Source organism: Anomaloglossus baeobatrachus, chromosome 3, assembly GCF_048569485.1.
Source record: "Anomaloglossus baeobatrachus isolate aAnoBae1 chromosome 3, aAnoBae1.hap1, whole genome shotgun sequence".
Lineage (NCBI taxonomy): Eukaryota > Metazoa > Chordata > Amphibia > Anura > Aromobatidae > Anomaloglossus > Anomaloglossus baeobatrachus.
In genome coordinates this window covers 648,788,336-648,808,659 of record NC_134355.1, presented here as the reverse complement: position 1 = coordinate 648,808,659, position 20,324 = coordinate 648,788,336, and the positions used below count along the sequence as shown (strand labels likewise).

General features: G+C 44.7%; 1 protein-coding gene across 4 annotated transcripts in view; it reads right to left on the bottom strand.

The window, feature by feature from the left end:
- ITSN2 (intersectin 2) overlaps positions 1-20,324 on the bottom strand; it is a 295,187-nt gene that overhangs the window by 58,166 nt on the left and 216,697 nt on the right. For 3 of the 4 annotated variants that reach the window (XM_075341157.1, XM_075341158.1, XM_075341159.1), the window contains one exon: positions 12,023-12,214. In XM_075341157.1, coding sequence (XP_075197272.1) covers positions 12,023-12,214 — 192 coding nt within the window. Of the gene's footprint in view, positions 1-5,723; positions 6,714-12,022; positions 12,215-20,324 lie in introns of those variants that run through there. The other variant, XM_075341160.1, reaches the window with a different exon arrangement.

The following is a 20,324-nucleotide window of genomic DNA, read 5'->3' as shown; positions in this document are numbered from 1 at the left end:
CTGGGTTCTTAACTCAAAGGAGAATTTGTGAAAGTATTTAAAGGGAACCCGTCACCAGATTTGGGGCCTATAAGCTGCAGCCACCACCAGTGGGCTCTTATATACAGCATTCTAGCATACAATATATAAGGGCCCAGGCCGCTGGGTAGAACGCAAAAATGACTTTATAATACTCACCTAAATGGTTGGTATGGTGCAGGCTGGTCAGATGGGTGTCTCCGTTCTCTTTTGTGCGGCACCCCCTCTTTCGGCCATCTTTGTCCTTTTTTTTTCTGCAGCCTGGGTGCATGATGCGTCCTACGTCATTCACACTAGCCGGCATTGAGGTCCTGAGCACAGCAGATTAGTGCGCCTGCCCAGGACCTCAATGCTGACGGGTGTGGATGACGTAGGACGCGTCATGCACCCAGGCTTCAGAAGAAGGAGGACAAAGATGGCTGAAAGAGGATTTGCCGGTACCGGAGAATGGAGACACCCATCCGACCAGTCTGCACTGCACCGCCCTTTAAGTGAGTATTATAAAGTGATTTTTACGTTCTACACAGCGGCCTGGGCTCTTATATACAGCATGCTAGAATGGTGTATATAAGAGTCCACTGGTGGTGGCCGCAGCATATAGGGCCCAAATCTGGTGACAGGTTCCCTTTAAGATCTGGAATCTTCTCATGAGCTCCACCAACAGCAGATTTCAGAAGGGGGAAATCAGTCTCCGTTCACTTCCGCATCTGGAGGTGAGCAGGGCCGGTGATGTCACGTCTACGGATTGCCACCGACTCAAGAGCGCCTGCAGCATGTATCACGCACCTATCCAATTCATGTGACAGGTAAGCGATACTTACCGCTTGTACCCATGGCGCCTTGGAGATCTGAAGATGTGGCGTCGCATCCCCTGCTTACCTTCTAATGCGGAAGAGAGAGGCGCTAGAGTGCGTCTTTGATATTTACCACCTGTTCTCAGTAGCTGGATATTATGCACGTGCAGAAACCACTCTATACAATGAAAATGCTGACGGACGGGAAGGAGGAGTAAGGCGCCATCTTTAGCAAAGTGGTGGGAGTCCTGTGGTCAGACTCCCACCATTAAAAATAAAAATTAAAAAATATTGTCTACAGCTTATACGATCACATAAATACTGTTTCCAAATGCCAAAACATCTTTTACTAAATAATGAATGGAAAGGGTGTGAATAATTTTGCACTTGTAGTAATAGTAATACTAATAATACGCTGCCGGTGACAATCATAGCAAAGAAGCAGCCAGCAGAATTTTGAGTGCAGCTCTGGAGTAGACTAATACAAAAGTCATAATACATTGCTACAATACAAGCTAAAGAATGCTAAATGTTCTCAAGTTTTCGCCAAACAGTATATGTACATTTCTAAGTGATGCTTCAAGGTGGAGCGACACGATAAGAAATGGAAACCGCCATTGTAAAAATCACAGGAGCTCAAATGTTATTCCAGAAACTTTTCCTTCTAAAGTTTAATAAACGATTTCTGAAATGTCCATATTTTTTTACCTGTGATACTCATGAGGCGCTATGCTCCTATGTATAAGGAATGCGCTGAATGTATACTGCTGTGGGTGACATTGGTAGCGGCTTATGCATCGTAAGCATGTCTGTACAATATATGGGTGCACACACTACCTAATAATCGGCTTGCAAAAATTCTGCTTTGATTGTGCCTCTTCAGTTTAGCTTAAAATTTGGTGGTCATCATATAATTTTCTTTCCTAGCTGGCTTTATTAATCAGATTTCTAAAAATGTTCATCATCTTAAAGTCTCAATCCTAACTTGCTTTATTTAAAGGGGTTGTCCATTACTTTTATATTGATGACCTATATCCAGGATAGGTGATCAATATCAGACCGATGGGGTGGATGCCCAGCACCCCGACCGATCAGCTGTTCCAGATGCCCTCCAGAAGTGATCAAATGCAGAATGGAAAAGTACAGCTCCATCAATTATGTAGTGGTCAAAGCAGGGTACTGCAGATCAACTCACATTTATTCAACAGATCACATTCGGCCGCCACCAGCACCAGCTGATTGGTGTGGTGGCAATGCTGGGTGCTCCAATGGACCTTTCCCATGAGTAGTTCATCAATATAAGGGGTACTTTGCACGTTGCGACATCGCTACTGCAATATCATCGGGGTCAAATCGAAAGTGACGCACATCCGGCGCTGGTAACGACGTCGCAACGTGTAAAGCCTAGAAGCACCGATAAACGATTGCAAAAGCGGCGAAAATCGGTGATCGGTGTAGTGTCGGTCATTTCCATAATTTCGCTGAAGCGACAGGTACGATGATGTTCCTCGTTCCTGCGGCAGCGCACATCGCTGTGTATGAAGCCGCAGGAGCGAGGAACATCTCCTTACCTGCCTCCACCGGCTATGTGGAAGGAAGGAGGTGGGCGGGATGTTTACGTCCCGCTCATCTCCACTTCTATTGGCCGCCTGCCGTGTGACGTCGCTGTGATGCCGCACGACCCGCCCCCTTAGGAAGGAGGCGGGTCGCTGACCAGAGCGACGTCGCAGGGCAGGTAAGTGCGTGTGAAGCTGCCGTAGCGATAATATTCGCTACGGCAGCTATCACATGAGATCGCATCTGCGACGGGGGCGGGGACTATAGCGCTCGGCATCGCTACAATAGGCTAGCGATGTCGCAGCGTGCAAAGTACCCCTAAAAGTAGCTAACCAGATTTCTAAAGCTTGTTTTTCCATCAGCTAGTTTTATATATCAAATTAATAAAAGTTGGGTTGTCATCATATAGTGCTTATACTACCTTGCTTTATTAATCAGATTTTTAAAGCTAGGTTATCATGCCATTGTATAATCCCCATCCCATCATTGCTTTATTAATCACATTTTTTTTTTAAAGGGAACCTGTCACCAGTTTTTTGCCCTATAAGCTGTGGCCACTACCAGTGGGCTCTTATATACAGCATTCTACCATGCTGTATATAAGAGCCCAGGCCGCTGTGTAGAACATACAAAACACTTCAATAATACTCACCTAATCCGGTAGCTGCGGCGGATGTGGGTCAAATGGGAGTCTTCGTCCTCCGGTGCCAGCGCCGCCTCTTTTGGCCATCTTTGTGTTCCTTCTTCTCTAGCCACGGTGCATGACGCGTCCGACGTCATCCACACTCGCCGGCATTCAGGTCCTGAGCAGGGCATATCAAAGTATTGTAGTGCGCATGTGCAGGTCCGGCGAGTGTGTATGATGTAGACGCGTCATGCACACAGGCTTCAGAAGGAGGACGAAGATGGCCGAAAGAGGAGGCGCCGGCACCGGAGGACGAAGATGCCCAATTGAGCCACATTCACCACAGCGACCGGTTTAGGTGAGTATTATAAAGTGTTTTTGTTCTACACAGCGGCCTGGGCTCTTATATACAGCAAGTTAGAATGCTGTATATAAGAGCCCACTGGTGGTGGCCGCAGCTTATAGGGCAAAAAACTGGTGACCGGTTCCCTTTAAAGCTTGGTTGTGATTGTACCAATCCGCACCACAGCTTGTATTTTTTGAGCTTGGTGATCATTACACTAGTTCCAATCCCAGCTTGCTATTAATCAGATTTCTAAAGCTTGGTTGTCATTGTACAGTCCCCATCCCAGCGTACTTTATTAATTAGATTTGTCATAATTGGTCATCATCATAAAGTCCCAGTCCAAACTTGCTTTTTTAAAGGGAATCTGTACGCTCCAATATGCACCCAGAACCACGAGCAGTTCTGGGTGCATATTGCTAATCCCTGCCTAACCGTCCCTGTATCTAGTAGCATAGTTAAAGAGATCTTTACAAAAAGTATTAAGATGCATTATGATATGCTAATGAGCACAGAGATTAGTCGAACAGGGAGTTATATTCCCCGACTAGTCCGCCCATAGGGGCATATTAACATCCTATTCAATGCCCAGTGATTACGTGCGTACCTGTGTTCATTTTCACTGCCTCAGATGCTGGGTTTAAGCTCAGTGTGGATGATCAGAAGTCACCGCACTTCCAGTCATGCGCACTATGAAGCTGGCTGTACGCGTCCCGGCTTCAGAGAGGCATAGTGCACATGACCAGAAGTGCCGGGGACTTTTGATCATGTGCACCGAGCCTAAACCCAACGTCTGAGGCTGTGACAATGAACACTGGTACGCGCGTCCATGCTGATGACGCTGGGCAATGGGCATTGAATAGCATGTTAGCACGCCCCTGTGGATGTAGTAACATGCTAAGCGGGCGGACTAGTCGAGGGATACAACGCCCTTGAGACTAGTCCCTGGTCTCATTAGCATAAGAAAAAAGATCTTTCGGAAAACTTTTTCTACAGATCTCTTTATCTATGCTACTATATGCAGGGATTAGCAATATGCATCCAGAACTGCTCGTGGCTCTGGGTGCATATTGCACCTGACAGGTTACCTTTATTCAATTTTTTTAAAACTTGATTTATATTATACTAGTCCCCATCCCAACTTGCTATATTAATCAGATTTATAAAGCTTGGATGTCATCCTACCAGTTCTCATCCCAGCTTTATTACTCAGATTATCCTTGTCGGTAAATACAGAAGCTCTTTTGGCTCCATAACCGCTCCTTCATGCCGTACGATCTTACAATATCACCTCAAGTCAAACAAACTCAGCAGCGGATATACCAATACATTTAAGACTGTAAAATAAAACGATCATTCAAAATGTGCAAACCAGTATACCAGATGCAATTCCATCCCATGCACTTGAATATGGTTAAATGGGTTATATTCCCATGTTGTCTCTTCAGCAGCTTACAACTCTGCAGTCTCCTCACTTCCAGGTTTATGGAGGGGCGGATTCTCATCCTTAAGTAGCAGAGCTGTAGTATTAGTAGAACTATAAAACTCAGCACAGGTTCCTCCTGTAACACATTCAGCTATCAGTGGTTTGTTCAGGAGTCTACAAAGCTATCCCTGTATTTACACAAAGAAAACAGAGTATTTGAACAGGCACACAGCTCCATGATACTGGGGATTGTAATTCTACAGGATTGATAACAGAAGCTTGTCAGGAGCTGAGACAGAGGGGAAGGAATGCCAGCAGATAACTGCTGTACATAAATTAATGCGAGCATATAACTGCTGTATATAAATTAATGCGAGCAGATAACTGCTGTATATAAATTAATGCGAGCAAATAACTGCTGTATATAAATTAATGGGCTGGAGATAGGAGGCTGGGAGATTAGGAATTAACACTCCCCCCTTCCTGGAATGGGGTCAGGGTCTGTGAAGCCACTAGTAGCCAAACTGCATGGAATCCAACTATACACAATGTAAGATAAAAGCACTCATTGCAGAGGGATGAAAGCAGATTAAAAAAGCAAGTCAATTGCAAACTTGCTTATCTTCAGGCTTTCTAATTAAATCAATTTAATAACTTCAGAATACCCCTTTAAACTGCAACTGCAGGAGCAAGGAGGCGCAGTTTCTAAACAGGTCCTCCCCCCCCTCCAAAACCATTATATTTTTACATACGACTGCAAATAAAAAGCAAACCTACACATAATACCATACATTATTTTTGTTGCATGAGGCAGCAATGCTCCACAGGCAATACCCAGAAGTGACTGCAATACTTTTTTTTTGTCAGAATACTTTTTTTTGGCAATATTGTACCTTTCCATACCAATGATGTACACACTTTGGTGGCATAGAACCCCCCCCTCCACACCCCCAAAAAAAAAAAATGTAATTACAGCTAAACACAGAATGTAAAACTTGGCTTTGCTGGCTGTCAGAATGGGAACCAGTTTCAAGACCATATTTGCTTATGATTATATAGAGTCACCAGTACATCATGTGCCAGTTTCTGGAAAAGCTGCTTGACCAATATTACAGCTCCTCTTGCGTCATCACCCACTTTTTTTTTAGTTTTTACACACCCTAAAATCAATATCTGCAAAGTGGAAGTAGACATATAATATAGGAAAAATTAAAATATGGTGATGTTTTTTCTTTTAGATGGAAATTCTTTTGGCTTTAGAACCTACTACAACTTTCGGCATGGTCGGTCAGGGCATGCTGGGAGTTGTAGTTTTGCACAATTCAGAAAGCTTACGACTGGCTTCGAAATCCCCAAAAATATACAGTATACTCATCGCTATCTCTAAAGAACCCACCAGACCCCCCGAAAACTAAAGAAACCATTGCACGAGTGTTTACGATGCAGCCAAATACATGGAAACAGAAGAGGGAACCAACGTAAGGTTCCCATAGTACCATAAGGACTAAAAGTCTCAGCAAATATTGTAATGTTAGTATAATACCATCATTGTAAGCAGAAATAATATATGACAAGGTGATAAATAAGAGATGAGGAGCGGTTTAGTGGGTCTTTGTGTGCCCAGACCCCATAGAATAAAGCTGAAGTTAGAACCCGGGAAGTGCGAGATTCAGCGGCACCGGGTTCTAGTAGGCCGAAGAGCTACCAAACCACCTGAAGCCAAGCGGCAAAGCTATGGAAGACCCACAAAGACCCACTATCCGTCCACACATAAAATGAAACCAAAAGGCAACATGGTAAGGTGATTGCTCGGTGTGATCTCATCAGAGGGCTACGGTTTTTGTTTCGATTGGATCTGAAGCCAATGATCGAGGCGCTCTCCACACAATAGTCATACACTGGGATAGTGGGTCTCTGTGGTGCTTTCATACAGGCAGACAAAACTGTGTCCTGGAGAGAAAGCAGAGAACATGGCGACAATGAAAACACACGTTATTAAACAAGCACAAAAAAAAAAAATGAGCTATAGTTCCTAATTTTTCAGGCTACTTCATACAGATCCCACTACCGGACAACCCCCTGCTACAACGTCTATAGTAAAACATCTGCTCTCCCACACCGGCGTCATGTCTGAGAGCGGTCAAGTGACATATTAATCTCAGGTGACTGCTGCAGCATCCGCTGATCGGCTGCAGCCTTTCAGTACGCCATCAGAGTGGATTTCCTGACAAATATCAAAGTGCTGACATTGTGAGAATGGCACAGTCTGAGAGAGGAGTACTTCAGGGTTTTTTTTATTGTTTATTTTTTATAATCTTTCCTATGGACGCTTTAGCATTTAGAACTGACAAAGAATTGTCTCGCGGCTTCAGTCAAAAATACAGATTTCAATTTCAGTCAGAAAAAAAACCAAAACAAAATGGTGTGCATGAGATTTCTGAAATCATATAGCCTTTGCTGGGGCTATTAAAAGTAGCTTTAAATTTGCATAAAACCCATGAGAAAACACAGCAAAAATGCAACGTGTGAACTAACGTCTAACACAGCTCTCCATGTACAAGACTATATCCACTATAATGATACCGTGCCTTATGTCCAAGAATATATCTACTATAATACTGCCCCCCATGTACAAGAATATATCTACTATAATACTGCCCTGTATGTACAAGAATATATCTACTATAATACTGCCCTGTATGTACAAGAATATAACTACTATAATACTGCCCCTATGTACAAGAATATAACTACTATAATACTGCTCCTATGTACAAGAATATAACTACTATAATACTGCTCCTATGTACAAGAATATAACTACTATAATACTGCTCCTATGTACAAGAATATAACTACTATAATACTGCTCCTATGTACAAGAACATAACTACTATAATACTGCCCCTATGTATAAGACTATAACTACTATAATACTGCCCCTATGTACAAGAATATAACTACTATAATACTGCTCCTATGTACAAGAATATAACTACTATAATACTGCTCCTATGTACAAGAATATAACTACTATAATACTGCACCTATGTATAAGACTATAACTACTATAATACTGCCCCTATGTACAAGAATATAACTACTATAATACTGCCTCTATGTACAAGAATATAACTACTATAATACTGCTCCTATGTACAAGAATATAACTACTATAATACTGCTCCTATGTACAAGAACATAACTACTATAATACTGCCCCTATGTATAAGACTATAACTACTATAATACTGCTCCCTATGTACAAGAATATAACTACTATAATACTGCCCCTATGTACAAGAATATAACTACTATAATACTGCTCCTATGTACAAGAATATAACTACTATAATACTGCTCCTATGTACAAGAATATAACTACTATAATACTGCTCCTATGTACAAGAATATAACTACTATAATACTGCTCCTATGTACAAGAATATAACTACTATAATACTGCCCCTATGTACAAGAATATACCTACTATAATACTGCCCCTATATACAAGAATATAACTACTATAATACTGCCTTTATGTACAAGAATATACCTACTATAATACTGCCCCTGTATACAATATAACTACTATAATACTGCCCCCTATGTACAAGAATATATCTACTATAATACTGCCCTCTATGTACAAGAATATAACTACTATAATACTGCTCCTATGTAGAAGAATATAACTACTATAATACTGCTCCTATGTAGAAGAATATAACTACTATAATACTGCTCCTATGTAGAAGAATATAACTGCTATAATACTGCCCCTATGTACAAGAATGTAACTACTATAATACTGCTCCTATGTACAAGAATATAACTACTATAATACTGCCCCTATGTACAAGAATATAACTACTATAATACTGCTCCTATATACAAGAATATAACTACTATAATACTGCCCCTATGTACAAGAATATAACTACTATAATACTGCCCCTATGTACAAGAATATAACTACTATAATACTGCCCCTAGGTACAAGAATATAACTACTAATATACTGCCCCTATGTACAAGAATATAACTACTATAATACTGCCCCTATGTACAAGAATATAACTACTATAATACTGACCCTATGTACAAGAATATAACTACTATAATATTGCCTTTATGTACAAGAATATACCTACTATAATACTGCCCCTGTATACAATATAACTACTATAATACTGCTCCTATGTACAAGAATATAACTACTATAATACTGCCTCCTATGTACAAGAATATACCTACTATAATACTGCCCCTATGTACAAGAATATAACTACTATAATACTGCCCCTATGTACAAGAATATACCTACTATAATACTGCCCCTGTATACAATATATCTACTATAATACTGATCCTATGCACAAAAATTTAACTTTTAGAATACAGCCTCCTAAGTGCAATAATATAATTTCTATACTACCTCACTTATGTTACCATCTAACCCAAAACGTTTCATTATAGAAGTACTTCACTGTACAGAATGGAATATTGATCACCGCACGGATGGAGCTTATTTTTCTGCCTCAGTGATGTATAAGATACTTGCAAAAATCTACAGTGCACCAATACACTAACGACTGTCACATATAATGTAGGTAGTTACAACCTCAGTGCATTGCAGTAAATGCACAGGTTACATTACCTGCAGTGTAGATGCGGTATTACTGGATACTTTGTACCTGCAATGTAGATGCAGTATTATGGCATATTTTGTACCTGCAGTATAGATGTGGTATTATTGGATACTTTGTACCTGCAGTGTAGATGCGGTATTATTGCATACTCTGTACCAGCAGTGTAGATACGGTATTACTGGATACTTTGTACCTGCAGTGTAGATGCAGTATTATGGCATATTTTGTACCTGCAGTATAGATGTGGTATTACTGGATACTTTGTACCTGCAGTGTAGATGCGGTATTACTGGATACTTTGTACCTGCAGTGCAGATGCAGTATTATTGCATATTTTGTACCAGCAGTGTAGATGCGGTATTACTGGATACTTTGTACCTGCAGTGTAGATGCGGTATTACTGGATACTTTGTACCTGCAGTGTAGATGCAGTATTATTGCATATTTTGTACCTGCAGTATAGATGTGGTATTATTGGATACTTTGTACCTGCAGTGTGGATGCGGTATTATTGGATACTTTAAACAAAGAAAGAACAATACTGTACAACGACTCGATTGCAAAAACACTTGAATTTTATTCATATAGAAAATTTATTTAGTATAACACATAAAAGAGTGATAAAAAGTAGAGACAGATGGTTTGTGCCACCAGGTGGCGCTCTCACCACAACATGCGGCAGGCAAAAGTACGTGTGCAACGATAATATTCACTTGTATACAACCTAAGGCTCACCTATGGAAAAGGTGGCCCAGGTTAAGACATGTTACAAATAGATAAAGTGCAAAAAGCTGCTGATCCAAGACACCAAGGAATCAAATGACAAATGACTAAAAATATCCCTAGATCAGCAGCTGTACTCTTATCATACCTGAGGATGTGGTGGGAACCCTGAACCCCGACCTATAGGTTTCGTTGATGATTCTTCTTCCGGGGGCGGACCACCCCCGGAAGAAGAATCATCAACGAAACCTATAGGTCGGGGTTCAGGGTTCCCACCACATCCTCAGGTATGATAAGAGTACAGCTGCTGATCTAGGGATATTTTTAGTCATTTGTCATTTGATTCCTTGGTGTCTTGGATCAGCAGCTTTTTGCACTTTATCTATTTGTAACATGTCTTAACCTGGGCCACCTTTTCCATAGGTGAGCCTTAGGTTGTATACAAGTGAATATTATCGTTGCACACGTACTTTTGCCTGCCGCATGTTGTGGTGAGCGCCACCTGGTGGCACAAACCATCTGTCTCTACTTTTTATCACTCTTTTATGTGTTATACTAAATAAATTTTCTATATGAATAAAATTCAAGTGTTTTTGCAATCGAGTCGTTGTACAGTATTGTTCTTTCTTTGTTTAATCATTTATCTGTATATGGCTCTATCCATATTCAAAAGATGGCACGGGATTGGTCGTGTCTTTTGGTATTTTTTACTTATTGGATACTTTGTAGCTGCAGTGTAGATGCGGTATTATTGGATACTTTGTACCTGCAGTGTAGATGCGGTATTATTGCATACTTTGTAGCTGCAGTGTAGATGCGGTATTATTGCATACTTTGTACTTGCAGTGTAGATGCGGTATTACTGGATACTTTGTACCTGCAGTATAGATGCAGTATTATTGCATATTTTGTACCTGCAGTATAGATGTGGTATTATTGGATACTTTGTACCTGCAGTGTAGATGCGGTATTATTGGATACTTTGTAGCTGCAGTGTAGATGCGGTATTATTGCATACTTTGTAGCTGCAGTGTAGATGCGGTATTATTGCATACTTTGTACCTGCAGTGTAGATGTGATATTACTGGATACTTTGTACCTGCAGTGTAGATGCGGTATTATTGCATATTTTGTACCTGCAAAATAGATGTGGTATTATTGGATACTTTGTACCTGCAGTATAGATGTGGTATTATTGGATACTTTGTACCTGCAGTATAGATGTGGTATTATTGGATACTTTGTACCTGCAGTATAGATGTGGTATTATTGGATACTTTGTACCTGCAGTGTAGATGCGGTATTATTGCATACTTTGTACTTGCAGTGTAGATGCGGTATTATTGCATACTTTGTACCTGCAGTGTAGATGCGGTATTATTGCATACTTTGTACCTGCAGTGTAGATGCGGTATTATTGCATATATTGTACCTGCAGTATAGATGTGGTATTACTGGATACTTTGTACCTGCAGTGTAGATGTGGTATTATTGCATACTTTGTACCTGCAGTATAGATGTGGTATTATTGCATACTTTGTACCTGCAGTGTAGATGCGGTATTATTGCATACTTTGTACCTGCAGTATAGATGTGGTATTATTGCATACTTTGTACCTGCAGTGTAGATGTGGTATTATTGCATACTTTGTACCTGCAGTATAGATGCGGTATTATTGCATACTTTGTACCTGCAGTGTATATGCGGTATTATTGCATACTTTGTCCATAGCACCAATGAAGAGCAAGTAATCAGTAACAAGTGACCTGTTCTGAAGTAAGGGCTGCCCAGGACAGACAAGCCAGATTGCCGCCTCTTAAAATATCAACTACAGTTCAAGACTAGGAAATGTAAGAGGTGACAGATTAGGGGTCGGTACTCACACTGCTGGCTGGGGTCACACTCCGTCGTCATCTTGACGTAATTAGAAGGAAACAGGCCTGTGGCGCCGTTGATCTCCCCTTGCCACCAGTCTGCGTCGTCCTTGTTGATGACATTGATGAGCTGTCCTTTGCCGAAGTTCAGCTCGTCCTCGTTATTGGCGATATATTCATACATTGCTATCACCTGACACACTGAGGAGGAAAAAAATAAAAAGATGGCGTCATCATTTCTCGGCCCACCACAATAAATATGTAAGAACTTCTAGGAGCAAAATCCAGAGAAGGTTACTAGTATTTCCACCTGGAAACTACCGTAAGATAACGTTCTGTCTGGACCTTAGGGATCCCTGACGATCCCGAGAGCAAAGGTATGTGCCCTGCACTACTCCTAGAAGGGGCAGGAAAACCCGGAGGATCGGAGGGGATCACGACAGCTGGAGTATAGCAATATCTTATGTATTAGTGGTAAAGAAGGGAATTTTGTTTACTTACCGTAAATTCCTTTTCTTCTAGCTCCAATTGGGAGACCCAGACAATTGGAGACCCAGACAATTGGGGTGTATAGCTCATGCCTCCGGAGGCCGCACAAAGTATTACACTAAAAGTGTAAAGCCCCTCCCCTTCTGCCTATACACCCCCCGTGCATCACGGGTTCCTCAGTTTTAGTGCAAAAGCAAGAAGGAGGAAAGCAAATAAATTGGTTTAAAGTAACTTCAATCCGAAGAATCTCGGAGAACTGAAACCATTCAACATGAACAACATGTGTACACGAAAAAACAACAGGGCGGGTGCTGGGTCTCCCAATTGGAGCTAGAAGAAAAGGAATTTACGGTAAGTAAACAAAATTCCCTTCTTCTTTGTCGCTCCATTGGGAGACCCAGACAATTGGGACGTCCCAAAGCAGTCCCTGGGTGGGTAAAATAATACCTCATAATAGAGCCGTAAAACGGCCCGTTCCTACAGGTGGGCAACCGCCGCCTGAAGGACTCGTCTACCTAGGCTGGCATCCGCCGAAGCATAGGCATGCACCTGATAGTGTTTGGTGAAAGTGTGCAGGCTCGACCAGGTAGCCGCCTGGCACACCTGCTGAGCCGTCGCCTGGTGTCGTAAAGCCCAGGACGCACCGACGGCTCTGGTAGAATGGGCCTTTAGCCCTGAGGGAACCGGAAGCCCAGAAGAACGGTAGGCTTCAAGAATTGGTTCCTTGATCCACCGAGCCAGGGTGGATTTGGAAGCCTGTAACCCCTTACGCTGACCAGCGACAAGGACAAAGAGTGCATCCGAGCGGCGCAGAGGCGCCATACGGGAAATGTAGATTCTGAGTGCTCTCACCAGTTCTAACAAATGCAAATCCCTTTCACATTGATGAACTGGATGAGGACAAAAAGAAGGCAAGGAGATATCCTGATTGAGATGAAAGGTGGATACCACCTTAGGAAGGAATTCCGGAACCGGGCGCAGCACCACCTTATCCTGGTGAAACACCAGGAAAGGGGCTTTGCATGACAGCGCTGCTAGCTCAGACACTCTCCGAAGTGAGGTGACTGCTACTAGGAAGACCACTTTCTGCGAAAGGCGAGAAAGAGAAATATCTTTCAAAGGTTCAAAGGGTGCCTTCTGAAGGGCCAGCAGAACCCTGTTCAGATCCCAGGGTTCTAACGGCCGCCTGTAAGGAGGAACAATGTGACAAACCCCTTGCAGGAACGTGCGTACCTGAGAAAGCCTGGCAAGACGCTTCTGAAAGAACACAGAGAGCGCTGAGACTTGTCCCTTAAGGGAGCCGAGCGACAAACCTTTTTCCAATCCTGATTGAAGAAAGGAAAGAAACGTGGGCAATGCAAATGGCCAGGGAGAAAATCCCTGATCAGAGCACCAAGAAAGGAATATCTTCCACGTCCTGTGGTAGATCTTGGCAGACGTTGGTTTCCTGGCCTGTCTCATAGTGGCAATGACCTCTTGAGATAACCCTGAAGACGCTAGGATCCAGGACTCAATGGCCACACAGTCAGGTTGAGGGCCGCAGAATTCAGATGGAAAAACGGCCCTTGAGACAGCAAGTCTGGACGGTCTGGCAGTGCCCACGGTTGGCCCACCGTGAGATGCCACAGATCCGGGTACCACGACCTCCTCGGCCAGTCTGGAGCGACGAGAATGGCGTGGCGGCAGTCTGACCTGATCTTGCGTATCACTATGGGTAACAGTGCCAGAGGTGGGAACACATAAGGGAGTTGAAACTGCGACCAATCTTGAACTAAGGCGTCTGCCGCCAGAGCTCTGTGATCGTGAGATCGTGCCATGAATGCCGTGACCTTGTTGTTGTGCCGGGACGCCATTAGGTCGACGTCCGGCATCCCCCAGCGGCAACAGATCTCCTGAAACACGTCCGGGTGAAGAGACCATTCCCCTGCGTCCATGCCCTGGCGACTGAGAAAATCTGCTTCCCAGTTTTCTACGCCCGGGATGTGAACTGCGGATATGGTGGAGGCCGTGGCTTCCACCCACATCAGAATCCGCTGAACTTCCTGGAAAGCCTGACGACTGGTGGTTGATGTAAGCCACCGCTGTGGAGTTGTCCGACTGAATTCGGATCTGCTTGCCTTCCAGTCACTGCTGGAACGCTTTTAGGGCAAGATACACTGCCCTGATCTCCAGAACATTGATCTGAAGGGAGGACTCCTGCTGAGTCCACGTACCCTGAGCCCTGTGGTGGAGAAAGACTGCTCCCCACCCTGACAGACTCGCGTCCGTCGTGACCACCGCCCAGGATGGGGGTAGGAAGGATTTCCCCTTCGACAATGAAGTGGGAAGAAGCCACCACCGAAGGGAAGCTTTGGCTGCTTGGGAGAGGGAGACGTTCCTGTCGAGGGACGTCGACTTCCTGTCCCATTTGCGGAGAATGTCCCATTGAAGTGGGCGCAGATGAAACTGCGCAAAAGGAACTGCCTCCATTGCTGCTACCATCTTCCCTAGGAGGTGCATGAGGCGTCTCAGGGGGTGTGACTGACCTAGAAGGAGAGATTGCACCCCTGTCTGCAGTGAACGCTGTTTGTTCAGCGGAAGCTTCACTATCGCTGAGAGAGTATGAAACTCCATGCCAAGATATGTCAGTGATTGGGCCGGAGTCAGATTTGACTTTGGAAAATTGATGATCCAACCGAAACTCTGGAGAGTCTCTAAAGTAGCATTGAGGCTGTGTTGGCATGCCTCTTGAGAGGGTGCCTTGACTAGGAGATCGTCTAAGTAAGGAATCACCGAGTGTCCCTGAGAGTGAAGGACCGCCACTACTGTAGCCATGTGTATAAGCTGTGGACAAAGAAGCGCAATAGGGTATTACCCCAATAAAATGGGGTGAGGGGGGAGAGTATATACTCACCAGATGGAGTTGTGCAAGTCACAACCCCTTAAACAGCATGTAAATTAACGATCCAGGCAGCAGCCACCCGATGGCAGATAACAGAGAGTGGTGGATATAGGTGATAATGCCGCGCCACAGATCACTTCAGGAACAGTAAGATTAACGTATCTTTATTGGCATAGGTCTACGCGTTTCAGGAGCTCCGCTCCCTTCCTCAGGACCGTACAGAACCAAGAAACATCAAATCACCTGTAGCCATGACCTAGCCATGACCTAGCCATGACCTTGGTGAAAACCCGTGGGGCTGTCGCCAGGCCGAACGGCAGTGCCACGAACTGAAGGTGTTCGTCTGCTATGGCGAAACGCAGGAAGCGCTGATGCTCTGGAGCAATCGGTACGTGAAGATACGCATCTTTGATATCGACCGATGCAAGGAAGTCTCCCTGGGACATTGAGGCGATGACGGAGCGAAGGGATTCCATCCGGAACCGCCTGGTCTTTACGTGTTTGTTGAGCAGTTTTAGGTCCAGGACAGGACGGAAGGACCCGTCTTTCTTTGGAACCACAAACAGGTTTGAGTAAAAACCGTGACCCTGTTGCTGAAGAGGAACCGGGATCACCACTCCTTCCGCCTTTAGAGTGTCCACCGCCTGCAGAAGAGCATCGGCTCGCTCGGGAGGCGGAGATGTTCTGAAGAATCGAGTCGGGGGACGAGAGCTGAACTCTATCCTGTAACCGTGAGACAGAATGTCTCTCACCCAACGGTCTTTTACCTGTGGCAGCCAGGTGTCGCAAAAGCGGGAGAGCCTGCCACCGACCGAGGATGCGGTGTGAGGAGACTGAAAGTCATGAGGAGGCCGCTTTGGTAGCGGCACCTCCAGCGGTCTTTTTAGGACGTGACTTAGACCGCCATGAATCGGATTTTGTCTGATCCTTCTGAGGCCTTTTGGACGAGGAGAATTGGGACCTGCCCGCGCCCCGAAAGGACCGAAACCTCGACTGTCCCCTCCTCTGTTGGGGTATGTTTGGTTTGGCCTGGGGTAAGGATGTATCCTTTCCCTTGGATTGCTTGATTATTTCATCCAATCGCTCACCAAACAAACGGTCACCAGAAAATGGCAAACTGGTTAAGCACTTTTTGGCAGCCGAATCTGCCTTCCATTCCCGTAGCCACAATGCCCTGCGTATTGCCACCGAATTGTCGGCTGCAACCGCCGTACGGCTGGCAGAGTCCAGGATGGCATTAATAGCGTAGGACGCAAATGCCGTCGTCTGAGTGGTTATGGACGCCACTTGCGGCGCAGACGTACGTGTGATTGCGTCAATCTGCGCTTGACCCGCTGAGATAGCTTGGAGTGCCCATACTGATGCAAATGCTGGGGCAAAAGATGCGCCGATGGCTTCAAAGATGGATTTCAACCAGAGCTCCATCTGCCTGTCAGTAGCATCCTTGAGGGAAGCCACATCTTCCACTGCGACTATGGATCTAGCCGCCAGTCTGGAGATTGGGGGATCCACCTTGGGACACTGAGTCCAGCCCTTGACCACGTCAGGGGGAAATGGATAACGTGTATCCTTAAGGCGCTTGGAAAAACGCTTATCAGGACAAGCTCGGTGTTTCTGGACTGCGTCTCTGAAGTCAGAGTGGTCCAGAAACATACTCGTGGTACGCTTGGGAAACCTAAAACGGAATTTCTCCTGCTGAGAAACTGACTCCTCCACTGGAGGACCTGAGGGAGAAATATCCAACATTTGATTGATGGACGCGATAAGATCATTCACTATGGCGTCCCCATCAGGTGTATCTAGGTTGAGAGCGGCCTCAGGATCAGAATCCTGATCAGCTACCTCCGCTTCATCATACAGAGAGTGTGATGATGTCGAGGGAGTTTCGCAGCGAGCTCGCTTAGGTGGTCTGGGACTGCGGTCCGTGTCAGAGACCTCACCCTGGGACCTATGAGACACCCCGGGAGGACATTGTTGCTCCAACTGAGGTGGACCATGGTGCAGTGATTCCACAGTGCCCATGGTCTGAGATACCGGTCTGGACTGCAAAGCTTCTAATATCTTAGCCATAGTCTCAGAAAGTCTATCAGTAAAAACTGCAAACTCTGTCCCCGTCACATGGACAGTGTTAGCTGGTGGTTCCCCCTGGGCCCCCCTTCGCAGGGGCTCCGGCCGAGCAAGTGCCACAGGGGCCGAGCATTGCACACAATGAGGGTCAGTGGAACCTACCGGTAGTATAGCCGTACATGCAGCGCAGGCAGCATAGTAAATCTGTGCTTTGGCACCATTGCTTCTTGTGGACGACATGCTGTTGTGTCCTCTGAGCAATCCCGGAGGGTATATAGCCAAAAATCAATCGTGCACCATACAGTGTAAAGTATAGCATATAAGGATATAATCTATATGTACACTACTGCACTAGTGGGGCCAGCACCATAGGTGCTGCTTACCGACCGCTCAAGCGGTTGTGTGGTCACCAGAAACGCTGCCTGGGTCTCCCAGAGCTTGTCTCCCCTCTCCAGCGTCGGAAGAGCTGACAGGAATGGCTGCCGGCGTCCTGAGGAGAGGAGGAGGCCGTGGGCGTGCCCGAAAAAGTGCGGGAGTCTGGTGCCCCACTGTGCACAGTGAGGGGGGTGGAGTATGCAAAGCACGCTCCAGCCCTCAGTGCTGACGTTCTGCACAACATCTCTCCCTTCCCCTGACTGACAGGCCTGGGGGCGGGAAAAGACCGAGACTAGGCCTGAAAAGCCGGGGACTCAAGTTATAAGCGCGGCCGGCGTATAAGCTCGGTCTGCGCGGAAGTCCTCGGCGTACAAACAATCCCAGGCGCGCTGCCGTGTTGCAATGGCAGCGCGCGGTCAGGTGGTAGTCTCTAGTAAACCAAGCACACCAGCACGCTGTAGTGTGTGCTGACACAAACGCGGTCAGCGCCGCGGTCCCCGGTGCACTAACACACCCAGCAATGCTGGAGTGATTCTGTGTGCGGTCCCCACGGGGACACAGAGTACCTCAAAGCAGCAGTGTCCCTGACGATACTCGGCTCCTTGTCCAGCAGATACCCCAGGTGCTGTGGATGGAGCACGGTCTCAGTGTCTGGAGAGCGAATTAGGATCCCACTTCCCCAGAGCCCATCAAGGGATGGGGAAGGAAAACAGCATGTGGGCTCCAGCCTCCGTACCCGCAATGGGTACCTCAACCTTAACAACACCGCCGACAAGAGTGGGGTGAGAAGGGAGCATGCTGGGTGCCCTGTTATGGGCCCTCTTTTCTTCCATCCGACATAGTCAGCAGCTGCTGCTGACCAAGCTGTGGAGCTAATGCGTGGATGTCTGACCTCCTTCGCACAAAGCATGTAAACTGAGGAACCCGTGATGCACGGGGGGTGTATAGGCAGAAGGGGAGGGGCTTTACACTTTTAGTGTAATACTTTGTGTGGCCTCCGGAGGCATGAGCTATACACCCCAATTGTCTGGGTCTCCAATTGTCTGGGTCTCCCAATGGAGCGACAAAGAAACCCTTATAAAGGGAAAGTATAGTCAGAATGTCACATACGGTTTAATTTAGGGGTTTTTTTTTATTTAAAAAATAAAAAAATAAAATAATTGGCAAAGTTTTTCCACCATATCAAATCCTCCTCTGCCCTTGAATACAGGCAGTGGCTTAAAGGTAGAGCTGCTCCCTATGGTCACAGAGCTCACAAGCTCATGAATTCTAATCCTGTTTGGGAAACCAGAGCAGATAAATTTAATTTATGCACTGAACTGAGTTAATTTACTAACTGCACAGAGAGGAGGAACTGGGACAAGAGCTGTGATCAGTGGGACTGCGGGAGAGAGCCCACAAATCGGGACAGTCCCACTAAATCCGGGACAGTTTTGAGGTATTGAAACGGCAGTAAACACTTTCTAAAAAGGACAGGAAATTGGAGTCTAAAAATCTGGTAATTTTTACTCTGGGACTAACTTTTTTTTTTTTCTTTTTTACAGATTGTGATATGAAAAAAACTTTTAGAAAGTACATTGAACAGAAAAACCGGTTTAAAGTTAACCTCTTCACGAATGGCCGATTTTTCGCTTTCCGGTATTTTTTTTTCGCCATTCTTTTTCTGAGAGACTTAACTTTTTTATTTTTCAGTCAATATGGTCATTTGAGGGCTCATTTTTTGCGGAACGAGCTGTACTTTTAAACAAAACCATAAGTTTTAACATATAGTGTACTGGAAAACGGCAAAAAAATTCCAAATGCAGAAAAATTGCAAAAAAGTGCGATAGCACTATTGTTTTTGAGATATTTTATTCACTGTGTTCACCATATGGTAAAACTGCTGTGTTGGTCTGATGCCTCAGGTCAGTGCGAGTTCGTAGACACCAAACATGTATAGGTTTACTTTTATATAAGGGGTTAAAAAAAATTTGGAAGTTTGTCTGAAAAAAGTGGCGCACATTTTACGCCATATTCCGTGACCCGTAGTGTTTTCATTTTTCGGGATCGATGGCTCAGTGACGGCTTATTTTTTGTGTCTCGAGCTGACGTTTTTAACGGTACCATTTTTGCGTAGATGCTACGTTTTGATCGCCTCTTCTTGCATTTTGCGCAAAAGTTGTGGCGACAAAAACCGTCGTTTTGCCGTTTGGAATTTTTTTGCCACTACGCAGTATACTGATGAGATTAATTGATTTTATATTTTGATAGATCGGGCGTTTCTGAACGCGGCGATACCAAACGTGTGTATATGTTTTATTTTTTTAACCCTTTAATTTTCAATGGGGCGAATGAGGGGTGATTTGAACTTTTAGTTTTTTTTGTTTTTTTTTAAATTTTTTAAAACTTTTTTTTAACTTTTTATTTTTATTTTACTGGTCCCCCTAGGGGGCTATTGCGATCAGCATTCCGATCGCTCTGCACTATCTGCTGATCACAGCTATACCGCTGTAAACAGCA